The 27,292-nt window shown below is 41.9% G+C and overlaps 1 protein-coding gene across 1 annotated transcript in view; it reads left to right on the plus strand.

The window, feature by feature from the left end:
- The window catches only part of SLC5A7 (solute carrier family 5 member 7), a 107,816-nt gene that overhangs the window by 33,654 nt on the left and 46,870 nt on the right, over nucleotides 1–27,292 (plus strand). The window contains exon 5 of the mRNA XM_073614797.1: nucleotides 13,658–13,806. Within this exon, the coding sequence (XP_073470898.1) occupies nucleotides 13,658–13,806 (149 nt within the window). The remainder of the gene's footprint in view (nucleotides 1–13,657; nucleotides 13,807–27,292) is intronic.

Here is a 27,292-nt window from a genome sequence, read left to right on the forward strand (position 1 = left end):
GACGGATCACAGAAATATTTGGGGACACCTGCCACTGAGACTCCGATGGCTTTGGCCCCAGTTTTTCCTCTTGCCTGATTTTCCACTCCATGACACAAGGCTTGCATCCCTTGTGGTGTCAGTTGAGTGTACTTTTCAGAGGAAACCCCTGTGTCATAGGGTCTGCTCGATAGGGCATCAGCATCCCAGTTCCTTACCCCGGATGGTACTTTAAACTGAAACGGAATCCTGATAAGGCGGCCAACCACCTGTGCCCAGTGGCATCCAGCTTTGCTGTGGTAAGAATATATGTGAGCGGGTTGTTATCGGTCTTGAAGTCTGCACCATACAGGTAGTCTTTCAACTTGTTCACCACTGCCCACTTCAGAGCCAAGAATTCCAACTTGTGAGTAGGGTAGTTCTTCTCAGCAGGTGCAAAACTTCAGCTCACATAAGCAACAGGCTGCAGGTGTCCATCGTGTTCCTGATACAGTACCCTGCCTAGCCTGTCTCAACTGGCATCAACATGCAGCTCATACGGCTTGGTTGGATCAGCATAGGCCAGAACAGGAGCAGTAGTTAGACTCCATTTCAGCTGCATAAAGGGTTGCTCACACTAGTCGGTCCACTGGTCATGGGTTGACTGCCGAGGCTTCTTGGGCCCTCTGGGTTGTCTAACAGGCCTTGTTGGGTTTGGATCCTCATCATCATCCTCATTCTTCAATAATTCATTAAGGGGCTATTTTAGCAAATCCCTCAACGAACCTTCTATATTATGAGCAAAACCCCAAGAATGACCTCAGCTCCATTACTTTGGTAGGTCTTGGCCAAGAGGGGACAGCTTCCAGATTCTGAGGGTCAGTAGCTATTCCTTCAGCGGAGACAACATGGCCGAGGTAATTAACTGAAGGCTGGTAAAATTGACAATTTACCAGGACAGCTTCAATCCCACATCATGGAGTCTCTTCAGGACCTTCTCCAGACACTCTTCATGCTCTTCAAAGGTTTTGCAGAAGTCGATGATATAGTCTAGGTATACCAGCACTTCGATCCTGTCTTTTTCATCAGTCTCTGAAATGTTGCCAGACAGATCCTGAGGCATCCTGTTGAACTGGAAGAACCGTACTGGGGTGATAAACACTGTTTTCTCCTTATCTTCAGGGTGCATGGGAATTTGATAGTACCCACTCTTCAGATTCAGCATGCTAAACCACTTTGCCCCTAAAAGGCTCTGCAGGGCATCTTCTATCCTTGGAGTGGTGTACTGATCAGGGATGGGCCTCCCGTTGAGCGTCCAATATTCGATGAAGAGCCTCAGGGATCAATTCTTCTTCTACACTTTGTCTCAAGCACATCAAGTGTTGCAAAAACACCAGCCATTTGGGTACCACATGCTTGACAAGGCATTTAACCTCCCATCACTCAGCCCATTGGCAAGAGCACCTGAAAGCCACACAAAAGGGGTGCAAATCTGTTCCTGCTCCTTACTCATGTCAGTTTGCCCCCACTATATCTCATGACTTCTCAACAGCCTCCACTGACAGGGATGATGGTAAAGCGCAGGGTGTCGCAGGTCCTTGCAGCACATCTGCCAGCAGCACACCACCAACTGTAGACTATAGCCGGCAATTTTCTCTGCCCATCTGATGCAGCGAAAAAAAAATACAGTCACTGCCACCTATATGCCCACCTAAAGGCAAGCTTGTCAAAGCTGCTGGCTCTACAATTTCTGCCTTTCCGTCTGCTGGATTCTGCCCCGTCTGTTAATTTTCAGAATATGCTGTACCACAATGGCAGGTTCCCAGTCGCTATTTATTTTCATGTAAAGGCCATTCCAACTCTCTACCATCACATGGAAGGCAATGTTGTGGCGTCGTTGGGCAAGGCAGTTAGCCGCAAAGTCCATGTTACTGCTGACACGTGGTCCAGCAAGCATGGTCAGGGACAATATATTTTGTTCACAGCACACTGGGTAACTCTGCTTGCAACTTGGAAGAATGCAGGACATGGCTCAGTGCTGCAGCTTGTTGTGCCCCCACATCTCCATACAGCTCGTGGTAATGATGCAAGATTTGTCAGCTCCACAACTGGTAAATATCCATCATACAGGACATTCTGGGTTCCAAGGCTTAGGGATGGGCTGAACGACCCCCTGTTCGGTTCGCACCAGAACTTTCGAACATCGCGAAAGTTCGGAACCGAATAACGAACCCCATTGAAGTCTATGGGACACGAACATGAAAAATCAAAAGTGCCCATTTTGAAGGCATATATGCAAGTAATTTGGCATACAATGGTTATGGGGGTCCGGGTACTGCCCTGGGGGACATTGAAAAAAAGTTTGTAAAAAAACATAATTTTTTCAAATGAGCAGTGATTTATTGATGCTTAAAGTAAAAGCATAAAAACAAAAAAATCATTTCAATATAGTGCCAGGGGGTCCCCTTAGTCTACCTGTAAAGTGGAACATCTGTACCGTGTATAGAAGCTGCTGCAGCAATAATTGCATTTATAAAGCCAAAAAAATGATAAATTCTGGTGTCACTTCCACAGACTTTGGATAGAAGTAACAGGTGCAGAAAATTGGTCTTTGAGTGCTGGTGGTGTCTTCACACCGTAACCTTATAGAGGTACTCTTGATGAAAGGAAGAATTGGCCTTGCTGTCAAAAATTGCAATGATTTGCACTTGTCAAACAGGTGTGGAAAATTTGGTCTTTGGTTGTCGGTGGCACCTTCACACTGTAACCCTATTGAGGTACTCTTGATGAAATCAAGAATTGGCCTTGCTATCAAGAAATTAAAATGATATGCACCTGTCAAATATGTGAGGAAAAACTGGTCTTTGGGTTTCGCTGGCACCTTCACACCGTAACCCTATAGAGGTGCTCTTGATGAAAGCAAGAACTGGCCTTGCTCTCAAAATTTTTAATGATATGCACCTATCAAACATATGAGGAAAAATTGGTCTTTGGGTGTCGTTGGCACCATAACCCTATAGAGGTGCTCCTGATAAAAGCAAGAATTTGCCTTGCTGTCAAAAATTACAATGATATTCACTTGTCAAACAGGTGCGGAAAAAAGCTACACCAAAAAATTTCTTCCAGATGAAATCAACACCCACAACGCTAGGCAGCCTAGAAGTCCTGCAGAGATTCCAAATCCCAAAAACACTTAATCAGCGACATCAGCATCAGGGGCATCTTAGCTGCTGGTAATCAAGGACTGATTAATTTTGATAAATGTTAGATGGTCCACGAGTCTGTAGACAGACGCATTCTTTTATAAGTAACAAAACCTCCAGCAGCACTGAATGCCCATTCAGAAAGTATGCTGGATGCAGGGCAGCCCAGCAGCTCAATTGCATACTGGGCAAGTTCTGGCCAGTGGTCTTTTCTCATGACCCAGTAAGCCAGTGGATCGTCGACTGGAAAGCTCTCCATCTCTATCTTTGCCCCTAGATAATCATCCACCATGTGATGCAGATGCTGCCAATGGGATGTGGAAGCTGACATTCCTAGGCGGCGAGGACTAAAAAAATTGTGAAATGCATCACTTAGGCCTTCTCCAACGCTCCTCTCTTGACCAACAGAAGCCTCAAAACTAAGTTTTCCATGATACTGTAACCTACCAGAGTCAGGAAAGGCATTAGATAAACTCCTTTTTAAGGTGTCCTCTAGAGATTTCATCTTCTGAACTCTCTGTGGGGACAGGATGAGTTCTGAGACTTTCCTCTTGTAATGGTGGTGAAGGAGGGTTGCCAACCAATAGTGATCCTTCTCCACATATTCTTGGGTCCTTTCATAGGCTTTAAAGCATGAGGGAGCCCATGCACCGCAAATTTGTGGAGGCATGGGAAGCAGACTCCTCAGGGTCACTGAGGATTATAGTATGTGGAACTGCCTCCTCCCAGCCACGTACTACTCCCAAGGGTTCTGGGGATGCATGCATCGTCACAGCTCACTATCCTTGTGGCCTCCTCAAATGGTGACAGTACAGTGCATGCATCCTTTATGAGCAGCCATTGGCGTGGGGAAAAAAGCAGAGCCGGCCTGAGCCTGTTGTTGTGCCATACTCACACAGGTGCTCGTTGACGTCACAAATCAGGCGGTTTATGGGCAGGTGGAATTTCGCTGAATTTCAGCCAACCGAGCACTGGCTGTGTATGACCACCTGAAGTGGCTACATACTCTTCTGGCCTGCTTTAGTAGATCTTCTAACCCTGGGTACCTATTTAGGAAATGCTGCACTACTAAATTGAGGACATGTGCCCGGCATGGCACATGTGTCAACTTTCCCTGTCTAAGGGCAGACAGGAGGTTTGTACCATTATCACACACCACCATTCCTGGCTCCAGCTGGTGTGGCGTGAACCACCTCAGGGCCTGCCCCTGCAGAGCTGCAAGAATCTCTGCTCTGGTGTGGTTCCTGTCCCCTAGACACACCAGCTGAAGCACTGAATGGCACCTTTTAGCCTGACTCATTGAATAGACCCTTAAACGCTTAGGGGGTACTTGTGGTTCATAGGGCAATTCAGCAGAGGAGGGCATGGAGGAGGAGGAGGGGGTGGAGCTGACAAATCTTGCATCATTACCACAAGCTGTATGGAGATGTAGGGTCACAACAAGCTGCAGCACTGAGCCATGTCCTGCATCCTTCCAAGTTGCAAGCAGAGTTACCCAGTGTGCTGTGAAAAAAATATATTGTCCCTGACCATGCTTGCTGGACCACGTGTCAGCAGTAACATGGACTTTGCGGCTAACTGCCTTGCTCAACAATGCCACAACATTGCCTCCCATGTGATGGTAGAGAGTTGGAATTGCCTTTACATGAAAATAAATAGCGTATTCTGAAAATTCACAGAAGGGGGCAGAATCCAGCAGATGGAAAGGCAGAAATTGTAGAGCCAGCAGCTTTGACAAGCTTGCCTTTAGACGCTGGGCATGTAGGTGACAGTGGCTGTATTTTTTTTTTCGCTGCATCAGATGGGCAGAGAAAATTGCCGGCTATAGTCTACAGTTGGTGGTGTGCTGCTGGCAGATGTGCTGCAAGGACCTGGCACACCCTGCGCTATACCATCATCCTTGTCAGTGGAGGCTGTTGAGAAGTCATGAGGGGGCAGACTAAGGAGTAAGGAGGAGGAACAGATTTGCACCCCTTTTGTGTGGCTTTCAGGTGCTCTTGCCAATGGGCTGAGTGATGGGAGGTTAAATGCCTTGTCAAGCATGTGGTACCCAAATGGCTGGTGTTTTTGCAACAATTGATGTGCTTGAGACAAAGTTTGCAAATTGCAACAGTGCGATCAGCTGCACATGTGCTAAAAAAAGTCCAGACAACTGAGCTGTGGGAAGTGAGCCATGAGAAAACAGGTCCATAATGTGATGGAATAGGGTGGCTGCTCTCTACTCTTCCATGATGCCGGCCTCATTGGGGTTGTGCTCACCTCACTTCCCCCCCTGCTTTATCTGGCACCAAGTCGCGCCAGTGACCTCATCATCATCATCTTCTCCATCCTCATTACCACTGGAGACAACTTGGCAATACGTTGCGGCTGGAGGAACATGACTGCCAATTTGTGTACCAGTGTTCTCCCCTCTCTGTAGGCTCATGTTCCTGCCTTTCTCAACCTCAACCTCAGAATATCTGAATCAAGTAATGGCTGTGCATCGTCAAGGGGCAAGTGGCTGACGCTGTGTTCAAATAACTCAGCTGACTCCTCCATGCCTGATGCTGGGGCTATGGTAGCTGTGGACAAGGAGGCAGGTTTAGCCACTCTGGCAGCTGCAGTGGACTGTGCACCAGTCTCTGCTTGTGTGACAGAGGATGAGGAGGATGAGGATGGTTTAGTAAGCCAGTCCACCACCTCCCCTGCATGCTGTGGCTGGATAGCACAGGCAACATCACTAAATAAGGGAAATGATGCCCTACCTGAGGACTGACCACGTCCACCTTTGCCTGTGGACACATATGCTGATGGCCCCCTCACAGTGCCATGAGAACGTCTGCCTCTCCTTGTTGTCCTCCCAGACATGCTGGGGGGGTGCTTATTAACTAAATGTAATATAGATGTGGAAATGTTTACGTGGATGCACTTTAAATAATGGAAAGTGGTGTTTGGTGCAGATACTGCAGTAAAACTGCACTGACGCATTGCAATATACTGCGTCAAACGTGCAGTAACGCACAGAAATATACTGCGTTAAATGGAAGATAACGCACTGAAATATATGGCATTAAACTTACAGGAACGCACTTAACTGTACTGCGTTAAACAGAAGGCAATACACTGCAATATACGGCGTTAATCTTGCAGTAATGCACTGAACTATACTGTGTTAAACGGAAGATAACTCACTGAAATATACAGTGTTAAACTTGCAGTAACGCACTGAACTATACTACGGTAAATGGAAGATAACAAACTGAAATATACGGCGTTAAACTTCAAGTAATGCACTGAAATATACTGCGTTAAGCGTGCACTAACACACAGAAATGTACTGCTTTAAACGGCACAAAACGCACTGAACTATACGGCCTTAAACTTGCAGTAATGCACTGAACTTCTCTGCGTTAAACAGAAAATAAGGCACTGAAATATACGACGTTAAACTTGCAGTAACGCACTGAAATATCCAATGTTAAGTGCGCAATAACGCACATAAATGTACGACATTAAACGGCACGTAACGCACTGAAATATACTGTATTAAGCACGCACAAACGCACTGAAATATACTGTGTTAAGCATGCAGTAACGCACAAAAATGTACTGCATTAAACGGCACGTAACGCACTGAAATATACGGCATTAAACAGAAGATAACGCACTGAAATATACAGAGTTAAACTTGCAGTAACGCACTGAAATATAGTGCGCTAAACGGAAGATAGCACACTAAAATATATGGCGTTAAACTTTCAGTAACGCACTGAAATATACGGCATTAAACTTGCAGTAATGCACTAAAATATACTGCGTTAAGCATGCAGTAACGCACAGAAATGTACTGCGTTAAACGGTGCGTAACACACTGAAATATACGGCGTTAAACTTGCAGTAACGCACTGAAATAAATGCCACATAACGCACTGAAATATACGACGTTAAACTTGCGGTAACGCAATTAAATATACTGTGTTAAATGGTCACTACACTCACACTGTCTGAACTATCCCTACTTCACACTAATGTAAAGATGAATGGTGATCGCACTACACTCACACTGACTGAACTATCCCTACATTCACACTAATGTGAAGATGAATGGTGGTGCACTACACTCACACTGACTAAACTATCCCTACATTCACACTAATGTAAAGATGCATGGTCACACTACACTCACAATGACTGAACTATCCCTACATTTGCACTAATGTAAAGATGAATGGTCACACTACACTCACACTGAACTATCACTAGATTCACACTAAACTGATATTCTACACTGACAATAGAATCAGAATAGCACGCTATAGCACACTGTCTAATAGCACTGAACAGAGCCCTGTTCTATCTCTCTCCACACCAATATCACACTACAAATGGCAGCTATGGAAAGAATACTTTTATAGTGTGGGGTGGGACTAAGAGCAATGAGCCATGATTAGATAGAGTCATCATGACAGCATCCAATCATGGCTCTGACAGTGCTCTGTGCCCTGATTGGGCAAAGCTTTCATTAATTCAGCCAATCAGGGCTTTGTGCGGTGGCGCAGTGCATTATGGTCAATTGGCAGGCCGTGCAAACAGCCAATGTTCGGCCCGAACTCATGCTCAGGCCGAGTCATTCGCCCATGCCTATTTCTAATTCCTCCAATTTCTGCAGGGGCAAGTGTTTGAGGTGCCTGTCATAAAACTCTCGATATAGCAGGGCCACATGTGCCCCCATGTCCTTTGTGTAGATGCCTTCCACTTGGATCAACGTGATGGGAGAAGGTCCCACTAGTTTGTCAGGGAATTTACCAGGAGTAGTGGAGCTAGTCTGTCCTGTTGTTTGTGACCCCTTTCTTGAGGCTCTTCCGGTTTTGCTTGTGTCTCAGTGTGGCCCCGGATGGCTGGTGTGCGCTGACTTTCTGAAGTTTCTGAAAGGGTTTGGCCTTCCACTGTGGTTTCTTTGGGTCTTTAATTTTGGAGCTAACTGCTGAGGATGGGCACCCAGCAGACAATGTGTTGATTTTGGCTGCTAACAGATTCATCATTTCCATCATCTGTGACATCTGGGATTTCAGAGTCGCTATCTCCGAATTGAGCTCTGCTGCCCCCACTGACCTGACATCAGCTAGAGACGCAGGTGCTGGCCTGGTTGCAGTTTTCCTGCCCTCAAACATAGCCTCTTCCTCCCTCACGAGTTCAGGATAATTTAATGACATGACATTGGCTGAAGTCTTTAGCTGGATCCAGACTGGATCGGAGCATACAGCACCTCTCAGGATCTCCTACATTCTAGCTTGATCTATGGCTGAAGGTTCCATTCCCTTCTTTAATAAAATTTGGTTTAGCAATTTTAGTTTAGCATTTTGTTTATTCCCGAATATACTTGGACAGGCGCTCACCCTGGCATTGGATAGCATGCTCAAATTGGTAAATCAAGTCTGCAGCCTTCTCTGTTCATCCAAACTCCTCCTGCAACATGGCGAGGTAGTCATAGGCTGTGCAGTGCGTTCAACTTAACTTGATATTTCTGATACCTTCTGCAGCAGCTTCTATCATGCTCTCACTGATGCGCTGTTTCTTTTGGGCTTCTGGCACATATCATTCTTCCAGGGCTTGGCTTGCTCCATCCAGGTTTCATACGCCTCTTCCCAAGCGGGCACTGGCTGTTTCCCTGAAAATGTTCTCAGCTTATGATACCCAGTCCTAATGTATGTCCTTCTGCCATTTCACCACGAAATCTCCTTAGGCTGAAATGAACTCCGAGTTTACTCTGCTGGGGCTGCTTAGCATGAGCTTTCTGGACTCATGTCAGGCACATTTAGCTGGATTAGATGAGCTTCGACATCGCCGGTCAACCATAAGCTCTCCCTTTGGAAACAAGTGGGGACCCCTTTCTTCCAATCTACTAGGGCATAAGTGTTGGAGTTCTCAGTCCAGGTCACACCAGGGATATCGATTACAACACTCCCATTGGCCATTTTCCTCCTCACACCACTGGGTTGCAGCAGCAGGGTTCATCTTGACACTCTCTGGGGAGTTTTCTTGGAGGTTTGTTAGCCTCCTCAGTACTTTCTGAAGCTCCCCTTTTTCCCAGTGTCTTCTGCGTCTCCTCATGTTCAGGTTGGAAAGGTCAGCATCTCCCTATCTCCATCTTGTGGCCAAAAGGAAAAACTGCATAACAAATAGTCTTACATTATAATCTATGCACATGTCCTGAATGGGCCTATGACAGAATGCCTGTTACATTCGTGTGTGTATATATATATATATATATATATATATATATATATATTTATATAAAGTATTTACTCTCTTCTATTACAGGTACCATGTATTTAAAAAAAAAATCCTGTGAGAATAATTTGACCAGAATTTTGGAATAAATCCTAGGAGGTGAAAAAGACCATATATTAATATTCTATAGGTATAAAGTACTAGAGTGCTGCCATGTCAAAATGATATAATATGAAACTAGAACAGCTGTACCATTTAAATAGTGATCTCTTGACTTATGTTATATAATCTAAAAGGGAACGGTGCGCTAATTCAATCAGTGTATATATCCAAAACACTATATACTTTACCAAAAATGATAAACTTAAACAACATATACAAAAATTAAGTAAACCTTAAACAATAGTGATAAAACACACATAATAGCGAATATATTATGCAGGTGAAAAAACTCCCATGTAGTATTGCTGAATCTAGGATCCTTCCTTAGACACCTTGCTCCAATAAGCGCGACTTATCGCCAAAATTCAATGATAAAAGCCACCACCGCCACCTCCAGGTGATTTGCCCGCTCACCTTAGGGGAAGACCCCTTGGGTCCAATCACGCTTCTGGAATCATGGCCTTTAATACTCCTGACAGGTAATACTGCTGTGTCACCTCAAGTGTGCTCAGAACAGCTTCTTCAAAATTTACTCAGAGTAAAAAGAAAACTTATATCGCACAAAATTGCTTAAATTCATTTATATACACTGCATTAGCACACCATTCCCTTTTAGATTATATAACCTATTAATATTCTATTCATTCTAATTAATTCTAATTCATGTAATAGCATAGATTTGTGTGCCTGCTTGCTTGCGTGCTTGCTTGCGTGCATGCGCATGTGTGTGTGTGACTAGCTATGAATTTCCCTCTGTAAAGTTTCTATTTCTCTCTGTTTCTCCAATGGAAAAAAATTCACCCCTCTGTTTGTCCTAGTGACCATTGTCTCCAAAACAAAAAGCAAAGGGAAATCCAAAATTTTTGAATTGTAATCAGAGCAAGAGCTAAGGTTAAATCATCAATGAGAACAAATGTTCTGGAGACACCTGTCTAATAATGGAATGCTCTTCATTTGGGGGAGATTTCTTCTCATTTTCTATAATTAACTCTTAACTCTTGACCTAAACTCAAATATACCCTTAAAATGTAAATTCTCTCTAATAGGTGATATCTCTACATAGTTTGATGGAAAAGATCTAGTTCACAAATAAAACGAGTTACAGGCACAATGTGAAATAAAGCTAAATACATTAACTAAAACTAGTGATGCTTACTGATACTACACAATCATTTTGATTCCAGCAGATGGTTGCAAAAGGAGGTCAGATAGAAAGTACCACCTACCTCTTCAATGCCTGTTTTCTCAAATGAAGAGAATAGACAACATGCTGCAGAGGTTTAGTCAAGCAAAGTAAACACATCCATTATTTTTATGTCTGCTTTTAGACAAAAAAAAGGCCCAAGGCAGTTGGCCCTCTACGCATTGAATGTAACACCAGTGGTTTATTGTATTGTGGATAGTGTAGTTTTTTTGGGAACTTTTATATATATATATATATATATATATATATATATATATATATATATATATATATATATATATTGTAAATGTATATATAAGTGTTTAATCACAGATCAGCATACATATACTTTATACTGAATAATTTTTTTTAGTACAGCAAGTCATGTTAGCTTCAATCACGTATGACATTAAAGGTAGGCATCATGTGGAGACATTAATAATCATTACATGACAACTCTTTCATGTGGCTATAAATTAGGAATGGAAATTTAGTGGAGGCAAATAAGAGCCTTTACATCCTAGGGTGAAAGTGAGATTTACCAGGTTTAACTGCCTGGGTCATTAAAATAAGCTTTCACCTTATGGTTACAGATATAATGTGGAGTAAGTTTGTGGCTAAGACTTTATAAAAATAAATTGTTTGTTTTTTTTTTAATTTCCAACAATTTGTTCCATACTGTGAATCATTAATGTAGAAAAAAATAAAACTAATTTGAGCTCGTTTGTCTATGTAAGCAGCCACTTGTATTTGATTCAAGTGTTATTGCCCCGGGTGGCCTGGTCTTTTCCTTTTCCTTCAGACCAAGCTTAATTTGTTGCAATAAACATCATCTAGTCTAATTTCCAGCTGTGTCCTGATTAGACACCAAACAGTAAGGTACTTATTTACGTTCTTTCTATTTATGATGACAGTAATCACACTAATATTAGGTTACTAGATTTGGGGGTTTCTAAATAGGGTTTGAGAATTTCTATTTGTTAACCCAGTCAAACCAAAGGAATGAATTTTGTAACAAATAGTAAAAACATAACTTTTTTCTGATAGGTCGCAATGATGTGCAAATACAAATATTTTTAATCATATCTGAAAAGGAAACACATTGAATAATAAACAGGCACATTTATTTTTTACCTTAATCAATGGGCCAAAAAGTTGGCCACAGATAACCTGGAGGAAGACAAAAAAAACCTTTATAAATGTGGTCTGATCTGCTCCAGCAGGGAAAAATGTCCCCTCCTGATCCCCAAAAGCAATTGGTTATTCAACGGATCAACAATCTACAGTGTTATTACTTATAAAGATTAATAGACAGTTATTTTCTGTGCATTTTGAAATACATTCAGAATTTTTTTAGAAGTTCTCATTAGCTCTTGACTCTTCCATGTACAATGCAGGGTTAAAAGCCTTGCATTGTACATGATAATGCCAAAAGACCACTCACAGCCTGGAGCACAGAGGAAAGAAGGAGAATGTCGGAGCCATCCAGAGTGGGTTTAGGGTAAGTAATACATCCTTTTCATCTCCCCCTCATAGAAATAATGAGCACTTAACTCTAATGCTGCATACACACGGTCGGAATTTCCAACAGCAAATGTTTCATGTGAGCTAGTTGTCGGAAATTCCGACCGTGTGTAGGCTCCATCGGACACTTGTTGTCGGAACAACAAAATTTGAGAGCTGGTTCTCAAATTTTCCGACAACAAAATCCGTTGTTGGAAATTCCAATTGTGTGTACACAATTCCAATGCACAAAATTCCACGCATGCTCGGAATCATGCAGAAGAGCCACACTGGCTATTGAACTTCATTTTTCTTGGCTTGTCATACGTGTTGTATGTCACCGTGTCCTTGACGTTCGGAATTTCCGACAACATTTGTGCGACCGTGTGTATGCAAGACAAGTTTGAGCCAACATTCATCGGAAATAAATCCAGGATTTTGTTGACGGAATGTCTGATCATGTGTACACGGTATTACAGTGTGTGTGTGTGGGGGGGGGGGGGGGGACTGCATGGATACAGTTTGTGTTAATTCCTGGAGTGATCAGCTTTAAACCTTTTTTCCTCCAGTCACATAGAGTGCCCTCTTGTCATCTACAATGACATTGAATTGAAAAACTTTGCAGTAAGTTTACTATATAGACCATTTATGTATTTTTACAAAATGATCTAGTTAACCCATAAATGCCTTTTTTTTAAAGCTGAATAAATTCATTTTAGCTAGAACCAATTTATACTATTGTGATGCAGTAACATAAATGGCTGCTTTGTGATGCCATTCATTTTGGATGGCACTCCAACGAACTAAAGCAATGCACCTGCATTGTAAAACAACACTTTTCATAGTAGTTTGTTGCCAAAAATGGTGTATGTCAAATTTTCACCACATTAGGGTGCGTTGGCAGAACATCCATTTCAATAGGCTGCTCTAACGCAATGCACATTAAAGCATCGTAAAAATGCACATGGTCCTTAAAAGAGTAGTATGACCAAAGTTTTTTTGATCATACTTCTCTTCTGGGTCTGAGGAGTGCACTAACATTTCTATAATAATAGTAATGTCAGGATCCACCTAGATGCCTGACCAGCACACCACACCACTTAGAGCCTGAGTCAGCCATTCCCACACCCTCCCCAGCCTAGAGCTCCAGAGCTCCAGAGCTTGTAGAGTCCCAAAAAATTAGAAGCAATGTTTTTGTGATAACAGAGCTCAAATTTTTAAGGATATGTGAGTATAAGCCATTTGATCCTGTTTTTTTTTTTATTCACCCTATTTTGTCTGTTTCTGGAGCATATCAAGTTTAAACCATTATGGTTAACTTCAGGATGTATAAATATGATACCTAATCCTTCTCAGCATAGATTTGTAAACGTAATGTTTCTTTTCTTGTGTTTAACAAATCGCACATTCATTCGTTTTTATTATGCTTTCAAATTAGGTGCCACCATAAGTGTTATAGTGGACATTGACATCAACATTTCTGTAGTAGTGTCTGCCGTGATTGCCATCTTCTATACCCTTGTTGGTGGACTATACTCTGTTGCTTATACTGATGTTGTTCAACTATTCTGCATCTTTGTGGGATTGGTAAGTAAAATAGTTTTATTACTATTTAATATTATTTTCACAAATGTATTTTCATAATGCCTATGCTATGATATGCTTTTAAAGGATAGCTTGAGTACTGCCTATCAGCGAATAGTTGTCAGAGAGTGGTGTAAAAAGCCATAGTATGTAGGCCTGTTTGTATTATAATTTTTTTGTTGCACTGTTGGACTGTAATACAAGCAAATGATTGATGAGTGTATTTTAATATTTTATAACTTACATAACTAAGCAATTTCTACAGAACATTTGAAAAAATGTTTGCATTTACATTGGTACAAAAACACTATGGCTAACCAGCAACTCTACTGTATTCAGCAAGCTGTAGCAAGGATATCTGGAAAAATCCATCACAATTTAATTCTATACTAGACACACATATTCTGTGTTAAATCAGTTCACATGCCTGTGTGTTTCTGCATTGTAAAAGGAATCCAATACAAACACTGTATGCAGACTGTGCCTGCAGCGGGAGTCCTTGACCACATTGCAAAATGTTGATGGTATGCCACTCATTTCACCACCCATCTCACCACCCACCTACTACCCAATAGTTTTACTCACTGTTCCATTGAAAACAATACGTCATTGATCTTTATTGAAAGGGTGCTCCAGTCAATGACTGGTTGCTCAGTACACTAAAGTGTGGGTGCTGCTGAGAGGAATTACAGGGTATAGGTTTGTTGGACAAGAAACTGAATGGGAAAAAGAATATCATGGGAAGAGGGGCTCATTACAAGTGATGTGATTCTTTGTACAGTTTTGGATAGAGCATCAGAAGTGCTAATTACTCAACAAAGATTTTCAACACCCTCATGCTGGCTCAAGTACTAATCTCATCACAAGCCTTCCTTTGTGGCACATAAGATTCTACAGCTGGTTATCGGGGAAGCAAACATGCTCGGTCTGAGGGTACAAACCAGTCAGTATATTGTATATCACCTACAGTGCATCCGGAAAGTATTCAAATCGCTTCTCCTTTTCCACATTTTGTTTTGTTACAGTCTTATTCCAAAATGTATTAAATTCATTATTTTCTTTAAAATTCTACAAACAATACCCCATAATGACAATGTGAAAAAGTTTGTTTGCAATCTTTGCAAATTTATTAAAAATAGAAAATGAAAAAAATCAAATGTACAGAAGTATTCACAGCCTTGCTCAATACTTTGAAGCAACTTTATGAGTATAATGCTACAAGCTTGGCACACCTATTTTTGGGCAGTTTCTGCCATTCTTCTTTGCAAGACCTCTGAAGCTCCATCAGGTTGGATGGGGAGCATCGGTGCACAGCCATTTTCAGATCTTCCCAGAGATGTTCAATCAGGTTCAAGTCGTGGCTCTGGCTGGGCCACTCAAGGACATTTATAAAGTTGTCCCATAGCCACTCCTTTGTGATCTTAGCTGTGTGCTTAAGGTCGTTGTCCTGTTGGGAGATGAACCTTCGCCCCAGTCTGAAGTCAAGAGCTCTCTGGAGTAGGTTTTCATTAGGGATGTCTCTGTACATTGCTGCATCCATCTTTCTCTTGGTCCTAACTAGTCTCCCAGTTCCTGCCACTGAAAAAACATCCCCACCTGCCACCACCATACTTCACTGTAGGGATGGTATTGGCCAGGTGATGAGCAGTGCCTAGTTTACTCCAGACATGACGCTTGCTATTCAGGCCAAAGAGTTCAATCTCTGTTTCATCAGAAAACTTAGTTTTTCATGGTCTTAGAGTCCTTAAGGTGCCTTTCGGCAAACTCCAGTTGGGCTGTCATGTGCCTTTTACTGGGGAGTGGCTTCCGCCTGGCCACTCTACCATATAGGCCTGATTGGTGGAGTGCTGCAAAGGTGGTTGTTCTTCTGGAAGGTTCTCCTCTCTCCACAGAGAAATTCTGGAGCTCTGTCAGAGTGATCATCGGATTCTTGGTCACCTCCCTGACTAAGGCACTTCTCCCCCGATCGCTCAGTTTGGCCAGATGGCATGCTCTAGGGAGAGTCCTGGTGGTTCCAAAATTTCCATTTACGGATGATGGAGGCCACTGTTACATAGTTACATAGATATATATACATAGATATATAGTAGGTGAGGTTGAAAAAAGACATCAAGTCCAACCTATGTGTGTGATTTTATGTCAGTATTACATTGTATATCCCTGTATGTTGCGGGCATTCAGGTGCTTATCTAATAGTTTCTCGAAACTATCGATGCCCCCTGCTGAGACCACCGCCTGTGGAAGGGAATTCCACATCCTTTCCGCTTTTACAGTAAAGAACCCTCTACGTAGTTTAACCACTTGAGATCTGCGCTATAGCCGAATGGCGGCTACAGCGCGGATGTGCTTTGCCAGGACGACGTCTGTTGACGTCGTCCCGTGCCCAAGCAGCCTTTGCCGTCTATCAGTGCCCATCAGTGCCATCTATCAGTGGTACCTATCAGTGCCCATCAGTGCCACCCATCCGTGCCACCCATGAGTGCCACCCATCAGTGCCACCCATCAGGGCCCATCAGTGCCATCTTATCAGTGGCTATCAGTGCTGCCTTATCTGTGCCCATGAGTGCCGCCTTATCTGTCCCCATCATTTCCACCTTATCTGTGCCTATCAAAGCCGCCTTAACTGTACCTATCAGTGCCCATCAGTGCAGCCTATCAGTGCTCATCAGTGCAGCCTATTAGTGCCCACCAGTGCCACCTCATCAGCGCATATCAATGAAGGAGAAAAATTACCTGTTTGCAAAATTTTATAACAAACTATTAAACATGATTTTTTTTTTCAAAATTTTCCATCTTTTTTTGTTTGTGTAGCAAAAAATAAAAATCCCAGCTGTGATTAAATACCACCAAAATAAAGCTCTATTTGTGGGAAAAAAATGATAAAAATTTCATTTGGGTACAGTGCTGTATGACCGCGCAATTGTCATTCAAAGTGTGACAGCGCTGAAAGCTGAAAATTGGTCTGGGCAGGAGGGGGGTTTAAGTACCCAGTAAGCAAGTGGTTAAGTTTAAACCTCTTTTTCTTCTCATTTTAATGAGTGACCAGTCTTGTTAAACTCCCTTTCTCGATAAAAAGTTTTATCCCTATTGTGGGGTCACCAGTATGGTATTTGTATATTGAAATCATATCCCCTCTCAAGTGTCTTCTCCAGAGAGAATAAGTTCAGTGCCCGCAACCCTTCCTCATAACTAATATCCTCCAGACCCTTTATTAGCTTTGTTGCCCTTCTTTGTACTCGCTCCATTTCCAGTACATCCTTCCTGAGGACTGGTGCCCAGAACTGGACAACATACTCTAGGTGCAGCTGGACCAGAGTCTTGTAGAGCAGGAGAATTATCATTTTATCTCTGGAATTAATCCCCTTTTTAATGCATGCCAATATTCTGTTTGCTTTGTTAGCAGCAGCATGGAATTGCATGCCATTGCTGAGCCTATCATCTACTAGGACCCCAGGTCCTTTTCCATCCCAGATTCCCCCAGAGGTTCTCCCCCCAGTGTATAAATTGCAATCATATTTTTTGCCACTCAGATCTATTATTTTACATTTTTCTAGATTGAACCTCATTTGCCATGTAGTTGCCCACCCCATATATTTGTTCAGATCTTTTTGCAAGGTTTCCACATCCTGTGGAGAAGTTATTGCCCTGCTTAGCTTAGTATAGTCTGCAAATACAGAGATTGAACTGTTTACCCCATCCTCCAGGTAGTTTATGAACAAATTAAACAGGATTGGTCCCAGCACAGAACCCTGGGGGACCCCACTACCCACCCTTGACCATTCCGAGTACTCCCCAATTATCACCACCCTCTGAACTCGCCCTTGTAGTCAGTTTTCAATCCATGTACTCACCTTATGGTCCATGCCAACTGACCTTATTTTGTACAGTAAACGTTTATGGGGAACTGTGTCAAATGCTTTTGCAAAATCCAGATACACCACGTCTACGGGCCTTCCCTTTTCTAGATGGCAACTCACCTCCTCATAGAAGGTTAATGGATTGGTTGGCAAGAACGATTCTTCATGAATCCATGGTGATTACTGCTAATGATACCGTTCTCATTGCTAAAATCTTGTATATGGTCCCTTATCATCCCCTCCAAGAGTTTACACACTATTGATGTTAGGCTAACTGGTCTGTAATTCCCAGGGATGTATTTTGGGCCCTTTTTAAATATTGGTGCTACATTGGCTTTTCTCCAATCAGCTGGTACCATTCCAGTCAGTAGACTGTCAGTAAAAATTAGGAACAATGGTCTGGCAATTACTTTACTGAGTTCCCTAAGTACTCTTGGGTGCAAGCCATCTTGTCCCGGTGATTTATTAATGTTAAGTTTCCCACGTCTAATTTTAATTCTGTCCTCTGTTAACCATGGGGGTGCTTCCTGAGATGTGTCATGAGGATAAACCCTGCAGTTTTGGTTAATGAAGCCCCCCGATTCCCTTGTGAAGACTGAGGAGAAGAATAAATTCAATACTTTCGCCATCTCCCCATCCTTTGTAACCAGATGTCCTTCCTCATTCTTTATGGGGCCAATATGGTCTGTCCTCCCTTTTTTACTGTTTACATACTTAAAGAATTTCTTGGGATTTTTTTTGCTCTCCTCCGCTATGTGTGTGTTTCATGTTCTATCTTAGCCGTCCTTATTGCACCCTTACATTTCTTGTTGCATTCTTTATAAACTCTGAATGCTGATGATGATTCCTCAACCCTGTATTTTTTGAATGCCTTCTCGTTTGCTTTTATATGCATTTTTTACATTGGAGTTAAGCCATCCAGAACTTTAGTTCGCTCTTTTAAATGTATTACTCAATGGGATGTATTGGTTAATGCCCTTATTTAATATGCTCTTAAAGCAAACCTATCTCACCTCCGTGTTCTTTGTTTCTAGGATTTTATTCCAATTTATGCCTTCTAGCAAGGTGTGTAGTTTAGGGAAGTTGGCTCTTTTAAATTCCCTTTATGTTTCCTATTTGTGTGATTTATACTGAAGCCAATTGACCTGTGATCGCTGTTACCTAAATTGCCCCGTATTTCCACATCCGTGATGCAGGTTTGTATTGTTGATAATCAGTAGATTTAGTAACACTTTATTTCTAGTTGGTGCGTCTACCATCTGACCCATAAAATTGTCCTGCAAGACATTTAGGAACTGGCGAGCCTTAGATACATGCGTGGTTCCCTCATGAGAGTTGTTGAACCAGGTCTCTGAAATTCCCACAAAATCCAAATCCTCCTCGTACAACAGTATCTCTAGTTCACCCATCTTGTCCTCCAGGCTCCTGGCATTGATGAACATGCCACGTAGTTTAGACCGGTCGCATATTATCCTCTTATTGGGTGTTCTGAGATTGCAACTAGGACTTGCTAATATACTTACCTTGGGTTTATGTGTTTTGGTCAACCTACCACTAACACCCCCAATACTACCCTCTGGAATATGCTCCGCGCTTACTATCTCTACCTCTGGACCCTCCCCCCATCAACTAGTTTAAAAACCCCTCTAACTTTTTGGCCATCTCCATTCCCAGCTGATCTGTACCCTCCTCATTTAGGTGCAGTCCATCCCTTCTATAGTACTAGTTATTGACTGAAAAGTCTGCCCAATCCTCCAGGAACCCAAACTCCTTCTTATTACACCAGCTCCTCAGCCTAATCCCCCTCTGCCTTTCTGGTGTGGCTTGATGTACCGGTAGTATTCCTGAGAATACTACCTTGGAGGTCCTTTTCCTCAATTTAGCTCCCAAGTCCCTAAAATCGTTCTTTAGGATACTCCATCTGCCTCTGACTTTGTAATTGGTGCCAACGTGCACCATGACAGCTGGGTCTTTCCCGGCCCCTCCCAGTAACCTGTCCACCAGATCCGAGATGTGCAGAACCCGAGCGCCCGGTAGACAACATACAGTTCAGCACTTCAGGTCTTTGTTACAGATTTCCCTCTCTGTCCTTCTAAGATTTAAGTCCCCTACCACCAAAATCTGGCTTTTTTTACCCCTTCGCCCCCCCCCCCACTCTCACTGGAGGAGTTCTTCCCCTGGCAGCTAGGAGAGTCCCTCAGCTCCAGCAGTGCTGGTCCCTGACTGGTTTCACCAATGTCACTCAATGGAGCGTACTTATTGGGGTGCTCCAGCCCTGGATCGGCCTCCCTGGCACTTTCCCCTTCCTGACTGTCACCCATCTACTCTTTCCTAGTGCCTGCACCTCTTTGTCTCCACCCGCCTCTGTGCTGGCCCCTGCCGGCACCTGCCGTGTACGTTCCTGGCACTCCTTTAGTATGGAGGGACTTCTCAGTGCTGACATTTGTTTCTCCAGATTCAGAACCTGGGCTTCCAGAGAAACAATCTGCTTACATTTTGCACAGCAGTATCCATCCTCAATTGGATGATCAATGAACGCATACATGCCGCAAGATGTACACCAAGTCACATCTCCACAGCCACCGGGTATTGTACCTATTAATTTAATGAGGATTGGGGATTATACCCTGTCCACATTACCTAACAACTAGCTTCCTGACACTAATACTCAACAAGACAATACACAGGCACTCAACAAGACAATACATAGGTACTCGCAGACCTACGTGCACTCGCAGACCTATGTGCACTCGAGGAACCACGTGCACTCGCAGACCCACGTGCACTAGCAGACCCACATGCACTAGCAGACCCACGTGCACTAGCAGACCCACGTGCATTCGCAGACCTACATGACCTCTGTTCTTATTGGGACCTTCTGGAAAATGTTCTGTACCCTTCCCCAGATCTATGATTCGATTCAATCCTGTCTCAGAGGTCTACAAACAATTCCTTGGACTTCATGGCTTGGTTTGAGCTCTGACATGCACTGTTAACTGTGGGACCTTATATAGACAGATGTGTGCCTTTCCAAATCATGTCCACTCAACTGAATTTACCACAGGTGGACTCCAGTCAAGCTGTAGAAACATCTCATGGATTATCAGTGGAAACAGGATGCACCTGAGTTCAATTTTGAGTGTCATGGCAAAGGCTGTGAATGCTTATGTACATGTGATTTTTTTTTTTTTTTTTATAAATTTGCAAAGATTTCAAACAAACTACTTTCAAGTTGTCATTATTGGGTATTGTTTGTAAAATTTTGAAGAAAATAATTAATTTAATCCATTTTGGAAAAAAAAAGACTGTAACATAACAAAATGTGGAAAAAAATGAAGCGCTGTGAATACTTTCCAGATGCACTGTAGATTCTGCATGTATGTGTCCAGGTAATAAAAGATGCAGTCTTCCAATCTGATCACCATAGCCCTATGGCCAGCTCTCCACCAACCTCACACTTTCCCACACAGAGCAGCACAGCTTCACCCACCGCCAGATGTCACTAACTACCCCCTATCCTGCTCACTAACTGGCCCTACCTGAAACAGGTCTCCAGGGCAGTTATATAGGCTGCTATAACAATTATTATGCTGTCAGAAATACGTAAAAAAAGAGAATCACTCTTTTTATTGAGCTGTTTTTATGTGTTTTTTTTACTATGGGGTTGATTTACTAATGGCAAATCCACTCTGCACTACAAGTGCACTGCAAGTGCACTTGAAAGTGCACTTGTAAGTGCAGTCTCTGTAGATTGTGATAGATCTGAGGGGAAGCTCTGAAATTCGGGGAAGCTCTGCTGATTTTAATAATCCAATCATGTGCAAGCAAAAATGCTCTTTTTTATTTTCCTTGCATGTCTCCCTCAGATCTACAGTGCTGCACTTGAAAGTGCACTTGCCTTTCGTAAATAACCCCCCATGTATTGTACAGTTTATATAGCCAAAAGGTCAACAATAATTTGAACAAAAAAAACAATATGATAGCCAAAAGGTCAACAATAATTTGAACAAAAAAAAAAACAATAAAATTATTTGAAAAACTGAAAGGACGTGAAGTCAGAAAATTTGCTTCCAGGATAATTGAAATGAAATCACCTCGATCCTTCAAAATCATCTGGCAAAAGATAAAAGGCTCTATACAGTAAACCTAAGGACAAAGAATAGCAGTGAGCCAATTATATGACCAGGAAAATCAAATATTTGAGTAATACAGTACAGTGTACAGTATTTTTACCATGCTGGTGAGGAAGAGAATTTTTTCAATGTAACTGTCTATAGACTGGAATTCTACCTTATATGATTAAAATGCACTCCTTGAGCTTCAATCAAGTGACTTTCCCTAGGCAGAGATGATGTCATCAGTCTGCTACAGACACTATGAGGTATTTTATCAGCCCCCCACCCCCCAATGACCAGACTGCAAAGTTGGAGCAGGTCAGAAGACGGAAGGCTACAGTAGGGATATGATCTATATCAGAGATTTGTGAACATATCCAAGAACTGCATAGGTATCCGAATTTAAACTGTGTTATATCTGAAACAGCACCTCAGTCCAAAAGGTAAATGCTTACACTAAATAGTGCCTGAGCAAAGACAGCAGTGTCCTTCTGGAGAGACGAGTGGATGAAAGTCAGGATGAGTATTGTAATCCCCATGATAAGTAATTCAAACCCTATAAATGTTACACTTACACACTTGTGTTATGTAAGTTGTATAGCATTTTTAAATGAAAGTGTAGTCTTCCTTTAATAAGCAACATTCCTGTAAGAAGATAACTAGATGCTCAGGAAAGAGGCAGGGCATAGATACAGAGAAAACAGGTAAAACAGCACAGATATGGGTAAGAGAAGCCAAGAGCAGAGGATGGTGGTCAGCTATTCATGGACTGTTTTATCTATTTATTTTTTTCTAATTATGTAGACCTATTTAATGGGTTCCACCTAGGAATAATTAGAGAAAAAAACCTGATCTTACAGCTAAAGACATTACAGTGCTCCAGCTGTTGGTTATACCCTTGCACAGGCATATTTAAAAATTCACATAAGGGAAACAAAATATGCAAATAACATCCAGATATTTGCACTGACTAGCTGGACTGATAACTCAACAAACCGCAAGATTAATATCATTAGCTTTACATATTGCATGTACCTCAAATTAACATTTTTTATATTTGGCTTTTTGCTAAATTTTTATTATATTAGGCATACAGCATTACATGAACAAATGTCTTTTAATTGCTTCCATACACTTAATTTAGTGCCATCCATGACATTTGCATCAGGCTTTCTTCTAGTATTTTTTATTTTTAAATATTTATGTCACTGTCACTTATATTTGCTTCTGCCTCTATTAGGCTGCTTCAAAAACCCAGTCTGAGTTCTTGACCTTATCAAGTTCTGAATGACAGGCATGGGCTTTTCCTAGCAAAATGCAATATTCATTTTTCCTGTGTCGTTTAGTGATTTTTTTGCTGCAATACTTGTACTTTTCCCTCCCTTCCTAAGCATAATAGATGTACCTTCACTGCAAATGTATGTTTTATAATATATGTTGTTCCTGTCTATATGGTACTGTAGCACCTAGAACAGCGATATTCCTTATTTCCAAACAACAATAGTGTGGTCAAACACACTTTATTTTGCACATAACAAAGACCGTACCTGATTTCAAGGGACTGTCCCTCAACAAAATCCCTCTGTCACCCTTTCCTCCTCATTTGTCCTTCATTTTGTTCTGTATATATATGTTTTGTACAAAAAAGCACTACTTATCTATCAAAAAAGTGTTTCCCAGTGTTAAATCTTTCATCCATTTTCTAAATGGCTGCATTTGTATATTCCAAAAGCAAATGTAAAGGAATAGTACTTGTGGGTTTGAACAAAACATTTTTTTTGTACAATTCTCCTTTGAGGGGTGTAGCAGGGGGCATGTCCTATGCCTACATACTCTTGCTAATAGGTGTCCCTCATTCCCATCTCAGAAAGTTGGGAGGTATGCTCAGCGTAGTTAACCACTTCAGCCCCAGAGGATTTGGCTGCTCAATGACCAGAGCACTTTTTACAATTTGGCACTGCGCTGTTTTAACTGGCAATTGCACGGTCATGCAATGCTGTACCCAAACGAAATTTGCATCCTTTTTTCCCTCAAATAGAGCTTTCTTTTGATGGTATTTTATTGCCTCTGCAATTTTTATTTTTGTGATATAAACGGAAAAAGACCAAAAATTTTGAAAAAAAATATATATTTTCTAATTTTTGTTATAAAAATTTTTTTATAAACTTAATTTTAGTCATACATTTAGGCCAAAACGTATTCAGCCACATGTCTTTGGTAAAAAAAATGTCTATAAGTGTACATTTATTGGTTTACTCAAAAGTTATAGCGTCTAAAAACTAGGGTATATTTTCTGGAATTTACGCAGCTTTTAGTTTATGACTACCTATCTAATTTCTTAGAATGGCAGGGAAGTACACACCTCCCAAATGACCCCATTTTGGAAAGTAGACCCCCCAAGGAAATTGCTGAGAGGCATGTTGAGCCCATTGAATGTTTTATTTTTTTGTCACAAGTGATTGAAAATGACAAAAAATAAATAAATTACACAAAGTTGTCACTAAATGATATATTGCTCACACATGCCATGGTTATACAGTGGGGCAAAAAAGTATTTAGTCAGCCACCAATTGTGCAAGTTCTCCCACTTAAAAAGATGAGAGAGGCCTGTAATTGTCATCATAGGTATACCTCAACTATGAGAGACAAAATGTGCAAACAAATCCAGACAATCACATTGTCTGATTTTTGAAAGAATTTATTTGCAAAGAATTTATTTGCAAATTATGGTGGTCAATATCAAAATTATATTGGTCAATATCAAAAGTTCATCTCAATACTTTGTTATATATCCTTTGTTGGCAATGATCGAGGTCAAACGTTTTCTGTAAGACTTCACAAGGTTGTCACACACTGTTGCTGGTATGTTGGCCTATTCCTCCATGCAGATCTCCTCTAGAGCAGTGATGTTTTGGGGCTGTCGCTGGGCAACACGGACTTTCAACTCCCTCCAAAGGTTTTCTATGGGGTTGAGATCTAGGCCACTCCAGGACCTTGAAATGCTTCTTACGAAGTCACTCCTTCGTTGCCCGGGTGGTGTGTTTGGGATCATTGTCATGCTGAAAGACCCAGCCACGTTTTATCTTCAATACCTTGCTGCTGGGAGAAGGTTTGCACTCAAAATCTCTCTATACATGGCCCCATTCATTCTTTCATGTACACGGATCAGTCGTCCTGTTCCCTTTGCCGAGAAACAGCCCCAAAGCATGATGTTGCCACCCCCATGCTTCACAGTAGGTATGGTGTTCTTTGGTTGCAACTCAGCATTCTCTCTCCTCCAAACACGACAAGTTCTACAAAACAGTTCTACTTTGGTTTCATCTGACCATATGACATTCTTCCAATCCTCTTCTGGATCATCCAAATGCTCTCTAGCAAACCTCAGAGGGGCCTGGACATGTACTGGCTTAAGCAGGGGGACACGTCTGGCACTGCAGGATCTGAGACTCTGGCGGCGTAGTGTGTTACTGATGGTAGCCTTTGTTACGTTGGTCCCAGCTCTCTGCAGGTCATTCACTAGGTCCCCCCGTGTGGTTCTGGGATTTTTGCTCACCGTTCTTGTGATCATTTTGACCCCAGGGGGTGAGATCTTGCGTGGAGCCCCAGACCGAGGGAGATTATTAGTGGTCTTGTATGTCTTCCATTTTCTAATTATTGCTCCTGCAGTTGATTTCTTCACACCAAGCTGCTTGCCTATTGCAGATTCAGTCTTCCCAGCCTGGTGCAGGTCTACAATTTTGTTTCTGGTGTCCTGCAACAGTTTTTTGGTCTTCACCATAGTGGAGTTTGGAGTGTGACTGTTTGAGGTTGTGGACAGGTGTCTTTTATACTGATAACAAGTTCAAACAGGTGCCATTAATACAGGTAATGAGTGGAGGACAGAGGAGCCTCTTAAAGAAGAAAATACAGGTCTGTGAGAGCCAGAAATCTTGCTTGTTTGTAGGTGACCAAATACTTATTTTCCACCATAATTTGCAAATAAATTCTTTCAAAAATCAGACAATGTGAATGTCTGGATTTGTTTCCACATTTTGTCTCTCATAGTTGAGGTATACCTATGATGACAATTACAGGCCTCTCTCATCTTTTTAAGTGGGAAAACTTGCACAATTGGTGGCTGACTAAATACTTTTTTGCCCCACTGTATGTGGAATTACACCCCAAAACACATTCTGCTGCTTCTCCTGAGTATGGGGATACCTCATGTGTGAGACTTGGGAGCCTAGCCGTGTACAGGACCCCAAAAACCAAGCACCGCCTTCAGGATTACTAAGGGTGTAAATTTTTGATTTCACTCCTCACTACCTATCACAGTTTTCTAAGCCATAATATGCCAAGATAGCAAGTTGCGGGAAAATGACAATTTATTTTTTTTGCACAAAGTTGTCACTAAATCATCTATTGCTCAAACATGCCATGGGCATATGTGAAATTACACCCCAAAATACATTCTGCTGCTTCTCCTGAGTACAGATATACCACATGTGTGAGACTTTTTGGGAGCCTAGCCTTGTACAGGACCCTGAAAACAAAGCACCGCTTTCAGGCTTTCTAAGGGCATAAAATGGTGATTTCACTTCCTCACTACCTATCACAGTTTCGGAGGCCATGAAATGACAAGATAGCACAAAACCCTTCCAAATTATTCCATTTTGGAAAGAAGACACTTCAAGCTATTTGCTGAGAGGCATGTTGAGTCCATGGAATATTTTATATTTTGCCACAAGTTTCGTGAAAATTTTTTTTTTTTTTTTTTACACAAAGTTGTCACTAAATTATATATTGTTCAAACATGGCATAGTTATATGTGGAATTACACCCCAAAATACATTCTGTTTCTTCTCCTGAATATGGGGATACCACATGTGTGGGACTTATTGGCAGTCTAACCGCGTACAGGACCCCGAAATCCAATCACCGCCTTCAGGCTTTCTAAGGGCGTACATTTTTTATTTCACTCCTCACTGCCTATCACAGCTTTGGAGGCCATGAAATGCCCAGATAGCACAAACCCACCCCCCCAAATGACCCCATTTTGGAAAGTATACACCCCAAGCTATTTGCTGAGAGGCATGTTGAGTATTTTGCAGATCTCGCTTTTTGTCACAAAGTTTTGAAAATTGAAAAAAAAAAAAATACATTTTTCTTTTCTTTCTTAATTTTCAAAAATAAATGAGATCTGCAAAATACTCACCATGCCTCTTAGCAAATACCTCGGGGTGTCTACTTTCCAAAATGGGGTCATTTGGGGAGGGTTTTTGCTATCTATATATTTCAGGACCTCCGTAACTGTGATAGGTAGTGAGGAGTAAAATCACAATCTTACGCCTTTAGAAAGCTTGAAGGCGGTGCTTGGTTTTTGGGGTCCTGTACGAGGTGAGGCTCCCAAAAAGTCTCACACATGTGGTATCCCCGTACACAGGAGAAGCAGCAGAATGTATTTTGGGGTGTAATTCCACATATAACAATGCCATGTTTGAACAATATATCATTTAGTGACAACTTTGTATAAAAAAA

This window comes from Aquarana catesbeiana, linkage group LG02 (genome assembly GCF_042186555.1).
Source record: "Aquarana catesbeiana isolate 2022-GZ linkage group LG02, ASM4218655v1, whole genome shotgun sequence".
NCBI classification, from domain to species: Eukaryota; Metazoa; Chordata; class Amphibia; order Anura; family Ranidae; genus Aquarana; species Aquarana catesbeiana.